The sequence below is a fragment of the Amphiura filiformis genome, chromosome 18, assembly GCF_039555335.1.
Source record: "Amphiura filiformis chromosome 18, Afil_fr2py, whole genome shotgun sequence".
Taxonomy (NCBI): domain Eukaryota; kingdom Metazoa; phylum Echinodermata; class Ophiuroidea; order Amphilepidida; family Amphiuridae; genus Amphiura; species Amphiura filiformis.
The window spans coordinates 21,468,031-21,485,510 of NC_092645.1; the positions used below are offsets into that span (position 1 = coordinate 21,468,031).

At 36.5% G+C, this 17,480-nt stretch overlaps 1 protein-coding gene and 1 long non-coding RNA gene across 2 annotated transcripts; both read right to left on the reverse strand.

The window, feature by feature from the left end:
* Positions 1 to 3,817: 3,817 nt before the first annotated feature.
* On the reverse strand, positions 3,818 to 10,515 carry LOC140139033 (microfibril-associated glycoprotein 4-like). The gene is made up of 7 exons (XM_072160815.1): positions 10,482 to 10,515; positions 10,077 to 10,199; positions 9,693 to 9,815; positions 8,831 to 8,953; positions 6,114 to 6,259; positions 4,670 to 4,931; positions 3,818 to 4,136 (listed from the first exon to the last, which is right to left on the reverse strand). The coding sequence occupies exons 1-7, from the start codon at positions 10,513 to 10,515 to the stop codon at positions 3,871 to 3,873; spliced, it is 1,077 nt and encodes a 358-aa protein (XP_072016916.1). The 3' UTR covers positions 3,818 to 3,870.
* A 2,745-nt stretch (positions 10,516 to 13,260) lies between these two features.
* LOC140139438 (uncharacterized) lies at positions 13,261 to 14,513 on the reverse strand. The gene is made up of 3 exons (XR_011857120.1): positions 14,419 to 14,513; positions 14,042 to 14,164; positions 13,261 to 13,377 (listed from the first exon to the last, which is right to left on the reverse strand). It is a non-coding gene; the product is annotated as an uncharacterized lncRNA (long non-coding RNA).
* Positions 14,514 to 17,480: the final 2,967 nt, after the last annotated feature.

Sequence of the window (17,480 nt, forward strand, 5' to 3'; positions counted from 1 at the left end):
AAACAATTATGCTGCATAGAATATTAGTAACACCACAAGTAGGACGTTTCAAACTAGGTTTAACATTATTAATCTCTAGGCTTACCCAGATTATAGATAAAGCAGGCACAAGAAAAGTATGTTATATTCTCCACGTATATATTTTTAACATTTATTTACAAGTTGGCATATTTCTATTTTATATACACTAAAAACAATGTTATATTTATAATGTTACTGCCTTTTATACAGTATGTTCCGGTAAATGACACAACATTTTAGGGGGTATAGTTTGGTTTGTTTCACTGATTATATATTAATATCAACTAAAAATTACAACTATATACAAAGGCTGTGTTAGTACAGAGTAATATATACCAAAAATAGTTATACATTTTAATGTACATGAAATGTACATGAAAACGACTTAAAATATTTATTTAACTTATTCCCATTTTAACAATTTGTTTTTCTAACTTTTAATAGAAACACAAAAATTATATTCAGTGCTGGAATAGGGACGTTTTCACGTATTTTTGTGGGTCTTGGGAGCACATCAGAAATCGAAAAGCATTTTGAATACAGGGAATGTCCTGCTAATATCAAATACATTTGAGTTCTTGAAATTTGCGATATAATAATTACAAATTTATATTTTTGAAATTTAACAGTACTCGAAGTAAATTGTATCTAATGATGTACTTAAGTGTATGCAATGGGGATAAACACCGTCCATCATATGAAAATTTTGACCTTTGGTAATGAAGATATAGATTTCTCCCCAAACAAAAAAAAAAAAGTAGGTCTTTTGGGGGAAAATGTATATCTTCAATATGAAATGCGTTTCATCCCAGCTACATATACTTTAGGTACATATCATTAGGTTTATAATGTTTTGTTTTTTGGTTGTTGTTTTTTTTTGAGAATTTTTAATATGCCATAATTTGCCATAAAATTTGTATTATATCTCAAATTTCAAAAAAATCAAAATGATCTGATATCAGAAGGACATTTTAGAATTCATTTTGATACGTGTGATGTGCTCTCAGGTTCCATAAAATTACTATGCAAACGTTGCTCTCCGATTCATTAAGTGGGACTTAGATTTGCATATCCCTGTATACAGTAGTTTAGTTGGGAGAGCGTCTGACAGTAGTTCAGTCAGTGATATGAAATTTTCCCGACTCTTTCAATTAGTAAATGAGAACTTCCATATGCATCGTTTGAATCGTAAAATGCGTCTTTAGCGTCATAAAAATTCGCCGTTGGAATCTAGGAGTTTACGACCAGCTTTAAAATGATATCAACGTGAAGCTTGAACAGGAATCGGTGACAAAGAGCAGGAGAACTGGTTATTCACTTTTTGAAAGTGCGAAGCTGCCATTGGATAGTTTCCACAACTGTGATTTTTATAATCTTATTTCTTACATAGAGTTCTGGCGGGGCCAAGTACTACCAATAAATAATCACCTTACGCGTAAAACTCGATACTTAGCATATGTGCTCACAATCGAGCGCTTTTGAAAACATAAAATAGTACCAATGTCCGGCGCTTTACCAACTGAGCTAATGGGCTTGAGACACGCATTTGCAGGGTATCCATGATTTGCTCAAAACCCTTATACTCTTTTGTGGGTGGGGCTCTTCATGTTTGCATATTTTAAAAGCGTTCGATAGTAAGCACATGTGCTTACTATAACGTTTTCACGGTATGAGCCCCGATAGGGTGCCTCCTAAGATGTAAAGCTGCACTCTTACCAGAGATGCATACCTTAACTGGAAGGTAGCATTGCCCCCCCCAAAAAAAAAACCGAAACCCAGTAACACAATTTCTGAGCTAAATAGATAACCCACCTAGCCCTCTAATCTAAGTGGAGAATACGCATTGTCAATTATTCGACCTATTGCCGTGGCATGATTGCTTCTTTCATATCAGAACTACCAGTACCCGTATCCTTGCCCTATTTGCCATGTCTATTTTTCATGAAGTGATGCATTTAAGGAGCTGGGCGAACCTTCATCTGTGTTGCAGTCAATGAATAACGATTACCCTTCCATGACAGATATTCCATACCCTCACGATTTACATAATCCGCATTGGTATAACTGCCGTTAATGTAGAGTCCATTCAAGTTGGCCTCATGACAGTTCTTGTACCACCAACCGCCTTTGCATTTGGCACAATTTCCAGAGTTCTGGCGGGGCCAAGTACTACCAATAAATAATCACCTTACGCGTAAAACTCAATACTTAGCATATGTGCTCACAATCGAGCGCTTTTGAAAACATAAAATAGTACCAATGTCCGGCGCTTTACCAACTGAGCTAATGGGCTTGAGACACGCATTTGCAGGGTATCCATGATTTGCTCAAAACCCTTATACTCTTTTGTGGATGGGGCTCTTCATGTTTGCATATTTTAAAAGCGTTCGATAGTAAGCACATGTGCTTACTATAACGTTTTCACGGTATGAGCCCCGATAGGGTGCCCCCTAAGATGTAAAGCTGCACTCTTACCAGAGATGCATACCTTAACTGGAAGGTAGCATTGCCCCCCCAAACCGAAACCCAGTAACACAATTTCTGAGCTAAATAGATAACCCACCTAGCCCTCTAATCTAAGTGGAGAATACGCATTGTCAATTATTCGACCTATTGCCGTGACATGATTGCTTCTTTCATATCAGAACTACCAGTACCCGTATCCCTGCCCCATTTGCCATGTCTATTTTTCATGAAGTGATGCATTTAAGGAGCTGGGCGAACCTTCATCTGTGTTGCAGTCAATGAATAACGATTACCCTTCCATGACAGATATTCCATACCCTCACGATTTACATAATCCGCATTGGTATAACTGCCGTTAATGTAGAGTCCATTCAAGTTGGCCTCATGACAGTTCTTGTACCACCAACCGCCTTTGCATTTGGCACAATTTCCAGAGTTCTGGCGGGGCCAAGTACTACCAATAAATAATCACCTTACGCGTAAGGTGTACTATAACGTACTATAACTATAGCGTACTATAACGTTTTCACGGTATGAGCCCCGATAGGGTGCCCCTAAGATGTAAAGCTGCACTCTTACCAGAGATGCATACCTTAACTGGAAGGTATCATTGCCCCCCCCAAACCGAAACCCAGTAACACAATTTCTGAGCTTAATAGATAACCCACCTAGCCCTCTAATCTAAGTGGAGAATACGCATTGTCAATTATTCGACCTATTGCCGTGACATGATTGCTTCGTTCATATCAGAACTACCAGTACCCGTATCCCTGCCCCATTTGCCATGTCTATTTTTCATGAAGTGATGCATTTAAGGAGCTGGGCGAACCTTCATCTGTGTTGCAGTCAATGAATAACGATTACCCTTCCATGACAGATATTCCATACCCTCACGATTTACATAATCCGCATTGGTATAACTGCCGTTAATGTAGAGTCCATTCAAGTTGGCCTCATGACAGTTCTTGTACCACCAACCGCCTTTGCATTTGGCACAATTTCCAGAGTTCTGGCGGGGCCAAGTACTACCAATAAATAATCACCTTACGCGTAAGGTGTACTATAACGTACTATAACTATAGCGTACTATAACGTTTTCACGGTATGAGCCCCGATAGGGTGCCCCCTAAGATGTAAAGCTGCACTCTTACCAGAGATGCATACCTTAACTGGAAGGTATCATTGCCCCCCCCAAACCGAAACCCAGTAACACAATTTCTGAGCTTAATAGATAACCCACCTAGCCCTCTAATCTAAGTGGAGAATACGCATTGTCAATTATTCGACCTATTGCCGTGACATGATTGCTTCGTTCATATCAGAACTACCAGTACCCGTATCCCTGCCCCATTTGCCATGTCTATTTTTCATGAAGTGATGCATTTAAGGAGCTGGGCGAACCTTCATCTGTGTTGCAGTCAATGAATAACGATTACCCTTCCATGACAGATATTCCATACCCTCACGATTTACATAATCCGCATTGGTATAACTGCCGTTAATGTAGAGTCCATTCAAGTTGGCCTCATGACAGTTCTTGTACCACCAACCGCCTTTGCATTTGGCACAATTTCCATTATTCCACACATCATTATCTACGTCACGTGTAGTAAATGCCATGCTATTATGATAAGTTAATGAATCGCCCGCTGGGTAAAAATAGAGTAATAATGTGAGTAATTACAGATGTCTGTATGTATAAACTAAAGGAGATGTGAACTTTTCTGGGTTTTAATTCTGCTATTTTATTCTTAACATTAAGATTCTTATAAAGCCATAGTATGCGATTTCGGTCAACTTGAAATGTATTTTTTTGTCGAACGTTACAAAATAATATTTTAATACAGATTTTCAGACCATTTTAAGGTGATATAAGAGGTAAATAAAAGGGACCCCACTGGGCTAATCTTGGCTGTTTTGGGGAGTCTATTGTAGATTTTAAGGTCTGTTGTCCAATAGATAAAAAAAAATACAAAAATAAAAATTGAATTTGCTATCATCATGATTATTTCAAATCTCAGACGTACAGACACGCCAAACACGCGCGTTCTTTTCGCCATCACAAACACATATTAACAAGAAAAAGACATAAACCCGCAATATACCTTGCAATGTCATTATCCACAAAAAACACACCCCATGCTTAACCTACCAAACTCATACAATATTATCTTGTTCTTACCTCCTCCGTCAATATATGCTCCAATCGTCAATGTGTAATCACTGGCCTCGTCACTGATGCCAAAAGACGCATACAACTCGTACCTCCATTCAAAGCCGTCATTTAAGTCTAACCTCAACTCGTAGGTCTTGCCATTGTTAACTAGGGCATAGATGTTGTCATTACCAAGCCAATATTCTACTGCAAGGTTACCAAATCCAGCCTTATAATCTACCCATCCACGGTAGAAATCCTCTGAACCATCAACACGTCGCTGAAACACCTTGCATTTATATTAATAAGATGAAAATACCACAAAGTATGAGGTTTGAAGTGAAGTGGGGAATTGTAGCAGGGATGTGATCTGTGTCACCGGTGTACCTCCTGCCTTGTAATGTTAATGATCTATGCCAACGTCAACTGTGCTCGGGGTCTGGGAACGCTTTGTACTAAAAACATAGAATATTAGTGGCATTTAACTGTGAGAGTTCTGAATATGAGAAAATTCCACCCGAAACAGACATTGAATTCCATGGATCTGATATTCTTCATGGAGGCTTTTCTAGCTATTTCGTGCTTACCAGATATTTTCTTGTTAAAACATGTACTGCAAATGTCAATGTTTACATTCATAGCATTTTACCCGAGATTGGAGTACTTTTGTGCATATATAGGGCCTGCATACTTCACGCGCGGCATGACTGCTGACATACTTTTCAGTAATATTATCAAGCTAAATTCCTTCAGCATAGTTTAGGATGATAATTCAGAATTAGTGTTCACTAAAGGATAAAATCGTTACCCCTGTTTGTTCTTACGAAATACGGAAAAATGTCAACGGTCTGCTGCCGTATTTAATTCAGCCTTCGGCTTCATGGAATACGGCACCCATTATTTTCCCGTATTTCGTGAACAAACAGGGATTAACTAATAATATGCCGTTTAAATTCACTCATTCTAAAAGCCCTTCCTTCTTTATCTGCAATAAATGTGACGTGTCATGTCAAAAACAGACACTTTTGGGCAGGTTATCAATTTTACGATTTTTACATATCTTAAATATAGAGATATTTTGCTCTAAAACGCCGCTTTTCCCATATATATCGGACATTCCTAAACGAATATATTGAGTTCGTACTTTATGGTATTATAATATTGTAAATTGAGATGTCGGCCTTGTTGACAATTTTGGGAGTACATGTAGGAATAACCTTAAAAAAATGTCTGAAAAAATACAAGATGCCAGTTATATTCCGCTCTGAAACTACAAGACAAATTTGCAGATTTTTTGCTCTTTCTCCATTTACGATCCTGCCCAAATGTGTCTGCTTTCGATATACCACGTCACAAATATATATTGCGTTATGTTAAAAGTGTAATATTGAAACTTGCGAGACATAGTATTCATCAATTGAAATGCAATTTTGATTAATAAAGTATAAAGAAAACAAAAACATTTACTCACCGTCCAGCCTCCCCCGTCTGTGACCATGTCACACCATACGAGCATATGTTTTGGTGTAGTGGTACCGCTTACAACGGGAGAGATCAAATAAATACCACTCGCAGTTCCTCCATTTGTGGTCAAGATCTCATTACAATCTTGGGGTGCTGGAAGAAAAAAGAAAAGGTACCTTAGCATTTTTTACACTCTTGACGACATAAAGAAACTTATACATCAATGTACAGGTAAGTTTTTATGTTAAGCATATCGATATTACCCAAAGTCAATTAATTTGCATGTACGTTGGTGTGTGGGAATCACTGCGAAAGGGCCACATTGGAAATTCCGTACGAACGCGCTGCAAGTGCACGAAATTAGCTGCGCGTTTGATATTTTAGCTGGCGTGTCGGCATGGGTTGTTTGAGGGTGTACAGTTGCCTTTCAGATGACATTTGTGATATCAGTTAAGAAATATTTTGCCCTATGATGCAAATCAGTTAATCATATTAATCATATTAAAATGCTTTTTAAGAGATGTATTACGAATATAATAATCTTGACCCTGAGACTGATAAACTATTCAAATTCGTTTTGTTTGTTAGTGGCTTTCTATTCTTGAGAGATCTTTATCTTCGAATACGGTATTTTTCTCTCTTGCCAGAATACTAGTAGATTTTTCAGCCCAGCTTGTCGATGAGAATTTTGTTTAAGCCTGGTCCTAACAGGACCCAAGTGTGTCGCCGCACGGATCCACCTAGTGGCATATATATATATATATATATCATTTTTTATGGGCGGTAGGTCGGTTTACAATACATCAACCAGGTGGGGGAGGGGTATAACATAAAACTATCATTGCTCATAAAAGTCGCCTAGCTAATGTGCTCCAATTAAAAGGACTCACGATATGTCTTTTGTATTACTTTCGTCCCGAGGCTTAGAAATAATTGCTTATGATCAATGCTTCCAAATTAAAAGATTTTGAAAAGTTAGAAAATAGTTATAATTTTCATTCATGAAACAATTTAAATTTCTGTGAAAGATATTTGAAGTATGCTTTGTTCCATCACATATAAGCTAGGACTTATATAATCCTTTGTTAGTTAGGGGATGTGAAGTTGTGCATGTAATGATGCCGCCTTCATCTTTGATCAAATCGCCTGTTTCTAATTTATGCAACAGGCATCATAGCTCATAATTACTTATTCAAAAGTGCCACCCACTTTGACCAATCACATTGTTAGTCGTGTGCGTCATTAGGTTTTGTAACGTATCTATAATACTTTTATCCAATCAAAGATTGCCATGGCGGGCAATTTGAATTTACTTGTTCTCAGGCCGCGGTAGAGGTATTCTCCATTTAAACTGATCAACTAATTATTATTATTATTTATTATTAAAGAACATTTCTATAGCGCTCTACAAATAACACAGCGCATTTGCTCCAAAACAAAAAACATATGAAAAACATAATAAAAACAACAACAAAAAATTACACATTAGGAAAAAGGTACATATTCCCAAGTTATATCAGAAAGTACATTCATACAATAATATTCATGAACTAGAAAAAGTTACAATTTCTTTGTACTCTAGCTGAACCATGATTCACTTGAAACTCAATAACGCTTGAATAAATTGATTTAGGGATTAAATCGTGTGCGTAGGTTACTTTGTAAAGCTGCCTGGGCGACGTAATCCACGCAGATGCGCCGGACGTGAGTAGCTAAACGGTGATGAACAACAGTGAAATATGATTAAATCCCTTCCAGCAACGAAAACAAGCTAAAGCTCGTCACATGATTTGTTCATTAGGAATGTCATTGCTACTCAACAGTACAAGAACGATAACTCATTTCTTGATATCAATAAAACTACAGGATAGATGTTTAGCCGCTTCGTCCAAAATAATGAATTCAAAAAGGCATGGAAGAGTGTACGCGCACAATTCTAGGCATGGGCATGAAGAATATTACGCGCAAAGGCGTAATGCATATGTGAGCTTTCGTTATCTTCGTTCGCGTATACGCTACTGTAAAAGTGCGGGTTCAACACCGATTAACAACGTCTTTAAAGAGGTACAAGAAGAGTTTTTGAAAATGTAATCCCATAATACTAATACTGAAACGAAACAGTTTTGAAAATTTATAGTAGAAACTATCGCTAGGGGTGCTTTATTTCCAATTCTTAGTCAGTGGGAGTGGTCTAGTTCGTAGACACATTTCTGATTGGACAATCGCATGATTTCGGGTGCCGTCTATCAGGCCGTAGACGACCCCACGTCATCATGCGTCTTGATAATGCGTAACACGCGTGTAGAGGTGCGAGTATGTATCGCGCTGGATGCGTAGACTAGTGCGGGATACGCGAACGCGCTAGCAGTACGCGCAACAGAATACGTGAAGTTGTAAACAAGTTTCGTTCATTTTATAATGAGGGGAGTTTTTATGACGGTAACTTAGTTTTTGCTTTAAAAAAATAATTTACAGTTATTAAAATAATATTTAACTGACTAAGAATGAGAATACACGATAGGAATTTTTATTTTGCCTATCCTCTACCTATGATAGACGACATGCAGGTCCAATATTTTTATCGTAGGCCGGCATCCACTACTCAAAATATTGGACCTGCCTGTCGTCTATCACACGGTAGAGGATAGGCAAAATAAAAATTCCTATCGTTTATTCTCTAAATGTAGTTTGAAGCATGTTTTTGGTGTCAATTATTTGACTAACCTGTGCATTGTACTCCATCTCCGTTGTAACCTGTATTACACGCACATGTGAAGGAACCAGCGGTATTGGTGCAACCAGCTTTTAAGTGACAGTTATCAGTATTCATAATACATTCATCGATATCTATACAAGTAAATGAAATACATGATTATTAAACATTAATACTCATATATTCATCTCTTATTTATGTTGCTTTATTAACATATCATTTCGAAGGCTAGAAAAATGTTGCATGAATATGAATCAAACGATCTGTTTAGCAAAAACACGTTGTGGTAACGTGCACCTCTGGGGCGGACATTTTAAAAATGAATTTAGAAGAGCAGCAGTGACATCACTTGCATTACATTCCAGATGTTAAATCTACATCATATGCAAAATTTGAGGAAATTCGCACGAGTCCGTTTTATTTTAGGGCGATTTGTCTATAACTGGTCTTTACATGTAGCCCTATGGAGAGAGTGTCCGTTGAGGGCGCTATAACCCACATTTTAGGAACAAAACTGTGATTTAAAAAAAACGGACTCGTGCGAATTTTCTAAAATTTTCAGAGTATGTAGTATGAACATGTAGAAATATAATCAAGTAGTTGCCCTACCTGCTCTTCTCCAAAAAAAAAAAAAAAAAGTCCTATACCTCAATGATAATGAAACGATACAATTATCTGCTCAATCGTCGAATTTACACATCCATGCTCCTAGTATAATTTTGTTGATCACAACACGCCATTGGCACTAAAACGAATTTGTTTCGCGAACGTTGAAGTAGAATATTTCAATAGGAATACACAATGTTCATTATTGTATATGCGACAATTTATTTGAAATAAGTATAATGGTGACATGCCACAAAATATACCAACCTGTACATGTTACTCCATCTCCATTGTAACCTGTATTACACGCACATGTGAAGGAACCAGCGGTATTGGTGCAAGCCGTATTTGGGTCACAGTGATCAGGATTCATATTACATTCATCAATATCTATACAAATATTATGAACAGGTAAAATACTGGTTTGTCAAACGTTTATACTCTCCGTAAATACATTCATCAGGTATGCAGAAAATCAGTTTACAAAGTTCATTTTTCAAAACCAAGTAGATTTGTTCACTAACCTGACAGTTTCGAACGTCATGGTCGACATTCTTTTTCAGTGTTGAAATATGTCCAATGAAAAAGGGGGTCATAGGTGACAATGATTTGAATTAATTTAAATAACGTTATGTATTAAAATAGACTAACCTATGCATGTTATTCCTACTTCATTGTACCCGGTGTTACATGAACATGTAAAGGAACCAACGGTATTGGCGCAAGCAGCATTTTCATCACAGTTATCGCTATCCACCGTGCATTCATCAACGTCTGTACAGTAGGAAAAAGTATACTGATAGTGATATGTTTTCGGAAACATTGTCAGTAATAACATTTATTTATGATAAATTTAAGTGCGTTAAATTAATTAGGGTAGAATCAATACAATTATTGTTAACACTCCACCCGCCATACACACGTATGGCATGATACATCGTCACAAACACCCCCTACCGCTTATACAGAGACACTGTCACTTAACATGTTTTAGTGTTAGAGGGGACTTTATTGAAACAGCGCTCCTACCGCGAATGCAGAGATACTGTAGCTTACCATGTTTTAGTGTTAGATATGTTAGAAGTGACATTATTGGAAAAATGATTCGTTTCATAGTTTCAATAAAACATCCAAATTGAAATCTTTACTTGACATTGTTTGACAACATAATGTATCATTTTTGATATATCACTTTATAAATATTGGTATGAAATCAAATTTATATTAAAAAATTAAATCATTCGTTGTACATAATAACGAAAGGAATACAAACTTTTTCGAAAGGTAGTTTGATTCCCGTAAAAGCGAAAATTATTTGAATTGATTTCAATGACGTTATGTTATAAAATAGACTAACCTGTGCATGTTACTCCATCTCCATTGTACCCGGTGTTACATGTACATGTAAAGGAACCAACGGTATTGGCGCAAGCAGCATTATCGTCACAGTTATCGCTATCCATAGTGCATTCATTAACGTCTGTACAATAGGAGAAATTATACTGATAGTGATGTGTTTTCGGAAATATGGTCAGTAATAACATTATTTTATTTGTATTGACAAATTAAAGCAATCTTGAAGATGATATCGAAAGGAATACAACATTTCCGAAAGCTAGTTTGATTACCATATAGGTGACAGTTATTTGAATTAATTTAAATGACGTTGTGTTTTAAAATATACTAACCTGTGCATGTTACTCCATCTCCATTGTACCCAGTGTTACATGTACATGTAAAGGAACCAACGGTATTGGCGCAAGCAGCATTTTCGTCACAGTTATCGCTATCCATTCGCTACTTGCACGGTTCCGCCATTATGCACTATGTGCGGGGAGAGCCTCGAACTGGCAGCATACATGAATGGGAATTGAACTAGTCATAACGTTCTGTGTAAGGTTACATAATTCTTCCTTTCATGTATGCTGCCAGTTCGAGGCTCTCCCGCACATAGTGCATAATGGCGGAACCGTGCAAGTAGCGAATTGTGCATTCATTAACGTCTGTGCAATAGGAGAAATTATTCTGATAGTGATGTGTTTTCGGAAACATTGTCAGTAATTGTCAGTAATAACATTTATTTATGATAAAGAAACAATAATAGTAGCGTTAATACTCCAGGTGCCATACACACAGGTAGCATGATACCTCGTCACACAAAAAACCCTACCGCAAATGCAGATACGCTGTTACTTAACATGTTTTATAATGTTAGAAGTCACTTTACTGAAACAGCGGATTCGTTTTTTAGTTTTAATAAAACCTTTATCTCAATCTCCAAATTATCTATACAAATTAAATTATATATAAACAGATGAAGTATATGCTTATCAAAACTTTATACTGTTATTTCCATATCTTATTTCTGTTGCTTTTTTAGAATAATATTTTGAAGGTTTATGTACACGTTATGCTCAGAAAAAGAGTCGAGTGTATGGGCAAAACTGAAGAAATATGACCCGATATGAACAAAACGATATTTTATAGAAAAACACGTTGCAAGGACTTATAATTATTAGCTCGATCATGTAATTTTAATACATACCCATACACCTATTAATTACAACATAATGCGTATATCAATTGCGATAATCACATCACAAAAAATTGACGCCATAGTGGAAAAGTTGTGGCAGCTGCGTTGCTTTTTGTGCAGACTTTATTTTATTGATATGCATGCAATTTACCAAAGTGCAATTTATACATTTTTTCTTGGAATTTTAAGTGCTTTGTAATTTAAGATTAAGGACATTTTATTTGTCAATTTTTGTATATTATTTTTTATAACTTTGTATTTTAATATGTAAAGAGGGCCCCAGTGGAAAGCAGTACTTTGTTCACTGATCTGGGCTACCCTCTATAAAGATGACGTTAATAAAAAAATATAATAATAATTATAAAATTCAATAGGAATGCACATTATCCAAATGGTACTTAGGCGACAATAATTTGAAATAAATATATTGGCGATATGCTACAAAATTTGATAATTCTTTTAGATGAGAAACTTCGTGATGCGTGTGTAAATCTTTACTGTCTTATTGAAACTGTTGGTAATTGGTAATCCCGGTAAGTTCAAAACCAACCTTTTTTTTTTCTTATTCAAAACAAGGATACAAATTTAAATTCTTTTCATTTTGGCCGTTTCCCATTAAAATGACCATTTTCTCATCCAAAACGTTATCTGGTGATACACACGCGTGACATGATACATCATCAAAATCACCACCTACCGTACCGAGAACGCAGAGACACTGTAACTTAACATGTTTTAGTGTTAGACATGTTAGAAGTGAAAAGAGGGTTCGTTTCCTAATTAAAAAACGTTAATTAAAATCTAAATCTTTACTTTTCAACATAATGTATCATTTTTGATATATCACTTCATAAATATTGGTATGAAATCGTATTTGTTTTCAAATGTTAAAGCAATCATGATATCGAAAGGAATACAGCATTTCCGAAAGGTAGTTTGGTTACCGTATTGGTGACAATTATTTGAATTAATTCAAATGGCGATGTGTTGAGACTCATAGTCGTAGATCCCATAGGGAACAACCCCCCCCCAATATTTTGCCAGGGGGATGGTCCATACAATCATCCCCCACCCATGTTGACGAATGTATGTAGGTTTCTGACCAAATTAACCTCACATATGTCCATTTTAGCCCCCAAAGCCCAACTTTTTCCACTTTTGAACTATATTTCATTAGTTTAGCTTCAAAATGAACTTATTCTCTCGCCAGATTCACTAAATTTCAAGACTTTTTTCCAATCACACCCCCTCCCCCAATGTCAAAAAGAAATCTACACCACTGGATAGACTAACCTGTGCATGTTACTCCATCTCCATTGTACCCGGTGTTACATGTACATGTAAAGGAACCAACGGTATTGGCGCAAGGAGCATTTTCGTCACAGTTAGCGCTATCCATAGTGCATTCATTAACGTCTGTACAATAGAAGAAATTATACTGATAGTGATATGTTTTTGGAAACATTGTCAGTAATTTCTGATAAATTTAAGGGTGTTAAATTAATCAGGGTAGAATCAATATAATATTGTTAATACTCCACGCGCCATACTCACACGTGACATAATATACATTGAATATAGAGACGCTGTTACTTGACATGCTCTAATGTTGGAAGTGACCTTATTGGAATAGAGGATTCGCTTCATAGTTTCAATAAAACAATCCAAATAGCGGTTTGTAATCATTCAACATCAAAACCTAAGTCATAAATTGTTAGGTAAAAGACACGTTTTTTAGGTATAGTCATAAGAGAAGTTAAAATTTTTCTTATACTCTAAATGATGATACAATTAAAACTTTTTAAAAAAAACTTGAATAAATGTATCATTTTAGATTGATCCTATAACAAATGGGTCGTGAAACAAAATTATTTTGAAAACTATCAAAATCCAACTAACGACTACAAATCATTCATATTAAAATCTGATTCATAATTTGTTGGGTAAAAAAATGAGGTATGGTCAAAAGAGAAGTAAAATTTTTCCTTTTACTCTATAATAGTCCAATTTGTTTTGTCTCGTGTATATGGGATAATTATTTGAAATATATGGAATAGAGATATGAATCAAATAGACTGACCTGTGCATGTTACTCCATCTCCAGTGTATCCGGCATTACATGTGCATGTGAAGGAACCAACGGTATTGGCACAAGCAGCATTTTCGTCACAGTTAACGCTACCCATAGTACATTCATTAACGTCTGTACAAAAATGTATGAAATTAGATATGTTATAAATAAACGGTATTTGCGCAAGCAGTATTTGCCTCACGGTCGTCGCTACACATGGCACATTCATCAATGTACAAAAATGAATGACGTGTTTTCAATATATATAGATCATTAAATATCATGAAATACAATTTTAACTTCACCACTATAATATTTGATTACCGTATAGGTGACAATTATTTTAATTAATTTAAATGGCGAAATTGTTTTAAAAATAGACTGACCTGTGCATGTTACTCCATCTTCAGTGTATCCGGCATTACATGTACATGTGAAGGAACCAACGGTATTGGCGCAAGTAGCATTTGGGTCACAGTTATTCATAGCGCATTCATTAACGTCTGTACAATAGGAGAAATTATACTGATAGTTATATGTTTTTGGAAACATTGTCAGTAATTAGAGGGCACGGTGGCTCAGTGGTTACGGCCTTGGACTCATAATCTGAGAGCTTGCTTGACGTGCGTGGGTTCGAGTCCCCGTCCCGCCACCGTGTTGCGCCCTTGGGCAAGACGCTTTGTCACGCTTGCCTCACCCCACCCAGGTGCAATGGGAAGCTGTAAGGGGTAGTCACAGTTGTTGTACTGATGAACCCTGCGCCATTTGTAGGCAGCAAACGTGGTTCCGACATATTCTAATAACGGCGGAATAAATGTAAAGCGCTTTGAGGCTGTTTACGGCATAAAAAAAGAAAAAGAAAAAAAAGCGCAGTGATTTATAGTGCGCTACGCATAGGCACAACGCCTAGACGTTGATCCACAGACCTCAGCACACTTTACAGGTTTATATAGCGCATAAAGCGCTATATAAATATCTACATTTATTTATTTATTTATTTATTTAATAACATTTATTTATGATAAATTTAAGTGCGTTAAATTAATCAGGGTAGAATCAATGATATAATTGTTAATACTCCACGCGCCATATACAAGTGTGGCATGATGCATCGTCACAAACACACCCCAACACGAATACAGAGACAGTAGAGAGATTGCGATTTTCCAAACGTAGACGTAGGACGTACGTTTTTACGTACGTTAACACGTACGTTTTTACGTAGCTATGTATTGCAGTGAAGCCACATACTTTACCAACGCTCGTGTGGCGCTATGTCCTATAGTCAGTCATCTGGTGATTTGTTTTGAATGAAATCAGCCCGGGGGTAGTCGGTGGGGTCAGGGATCAATAAAGGGATCTTAATCCTCTCTACGTCATACATAAATTCGCCCAGTCTCATTTTTCTAATATTAAATTTTAAAAAAAATGGAATTTCAGTTCGGCACAGGTGGGCCTCGAACCCACGCCGCTGCTACATACAGAATACAGAAGTCCAGCGCACTAATCCACTGGACCACATGACAGTTCGGTAGCCATATTGAATTTTAAACATATAGGCTATAGGCAACTCCAACATTGATCGGGTATAGACCACTTGACATGTGACGTCATTGCCCGGCAGTATGCGCGCGAATTATGACAATTTCCATTTTTCTTTGCCCTGCAGTGTGCGTACGCATCGTAGTTTGCTCAGGGCACGTGCATTTCAAATCGCCCACCATATTTCATATAGTACAAGAAAGCCATTGAACAGTGTAGCGGTTTGTTTGAGCATATCGACAGACGAGTCCTCGCCTTTGTTGCTAAACAATGATTTCATTTTAGCATAATGACAGTACTCATCAGTTAATAGCCACTTGGTGAATAGATGGGCATTATCAGCTATCAAAGAGATGTCTTATGCAGCTGCCAATCACGATAGAGGCTTGAAAACATTTTGTTATAAACCCAAAAGTGATATAAGGACAAAACTCTGCATGTTGGTACTTGATTGTTTGGATTCTTATATGTTGAAAATCCCTTAGTAGTATTTTTTATGTGTAGTGTATAATGTTTATAAATTATACAGCTTTTCAATTTTGGGCATTAATGCTCTGTTGCACTGTTTTCATCAACCTATTTTATCGTAGTGCATTTCTTATGTGTGTGAGCCGAAATGTCGTGGTAGATTGCAATCATGCTTTTGTTGAACTGCACTCCGCCATAACTACGGCGAAGGACAGCGGTTCAAATCCCTTGTTTGGAGCCAATCGATAAAAGAATGCAGGGCATCTATAAGTTAAGAAGTGACGTAATAATCGCAATAGATTAATACAATGTTTGAATAGATCGCCCAACCATGCTAATATAAGCAGATTGCACTAATCACCTGTGTATGTCTGTAAACATAGATTGAATACAATACAGCTCTTTTCAAAAATACTAATCTTATAGGTGCGAGTGAACCGTTGGCTTGCCAGAGGTCTATAGGCCCTACTTTGAATTTGTGTGTAAATAAATAAATAAATAAATAAATAAATAAATAAATAAATAAATAAATAAATAAATAAATAAATAAATAAATAAATAAATAAATAAATAAATAACCGATCAGGAATTGTGCATATTTGAACGTGTTCCTAATGTTCCTAAAATATCTGAGCCAAAATTTCCTTGCCCTCCCCCACCCAACTTTCGACCTGCAAAAAATGCTTGCCCCCCCTTTTTTTGACCTGCCAACCAATCTTTGCCTCCCCCACCCCCTATAATGCTTCACCATCTCGGGGATACACAAAGTTATTGCACCACCCCTCAGCTGTACAAAAAACACATGATATTTTGACTATAACATTAGTAGAGAAACACTCGTTCTCTACGTTTCCTTTACCTAGACTCGAGGTAAAATCAGCCTATTTCCACGTGGAACCATGGTGGAACGTACGTTTTAATGCTACGTTAAGTCTAAAATGTCAAATCGCAAGTTAAATTTTTATACGCAAAGTATCACACACATTTCAATAGACAATCTCTGCGTATGAATATTGCGTTTAAATTTGGTCCATTTTTAACACATCGCTGTACCTTTATTATAATGATTTGTTACAAACAAAAAGGATCATAATAATAATTAGACTTTCCTTCGTATGTTCATTATCTTTGACTGTCTTTAAAATATTGTGAAATGGACAAATTTTGTGCATTTTCAACGATGTATCTACGTCGATTTCGCACGTGGAATATCTTCAAAAATAGCTAAATACGTGACCTCGCTTCGATACAGGAGAGTGGTTTTGAATAGATCAACGTACGTCCGATATCTACGTTTGGAAATCGCAAGCTCTCTAGTGTAAGGGTCGGTTCATAGTGAATATTCGAAGGCGAATATTCGGCTTCGAATACTTTTTGTGACGTCAAAATATATACGGCAACGAATAAAATATGAGTTGGGTCGGATTAAATATCGCTC

Bases quoted from the DNA above. Each gene is read 5' to 3' on its own strand.
- LOC140139033 (XM_072160815.1), bottom strand. From the start codon at position 10,515: ATGTCACTTCTAACATATCTAACACTAAAACATG. The intron at 9,816-10,076 runs GTTAGTCTATTT...ATATTTGTATAG, and splicing joins AGTAGGAATAACATGCATAG to ATATTGATGAATGTAATATG. The intron at 6,260-8,830 runs GTTAGTCAAATA...TTTTTCTTCCAG, and splicing joins AGATGGAGTACAATGCACAG to CACCCCAAGATTGTAATGAG.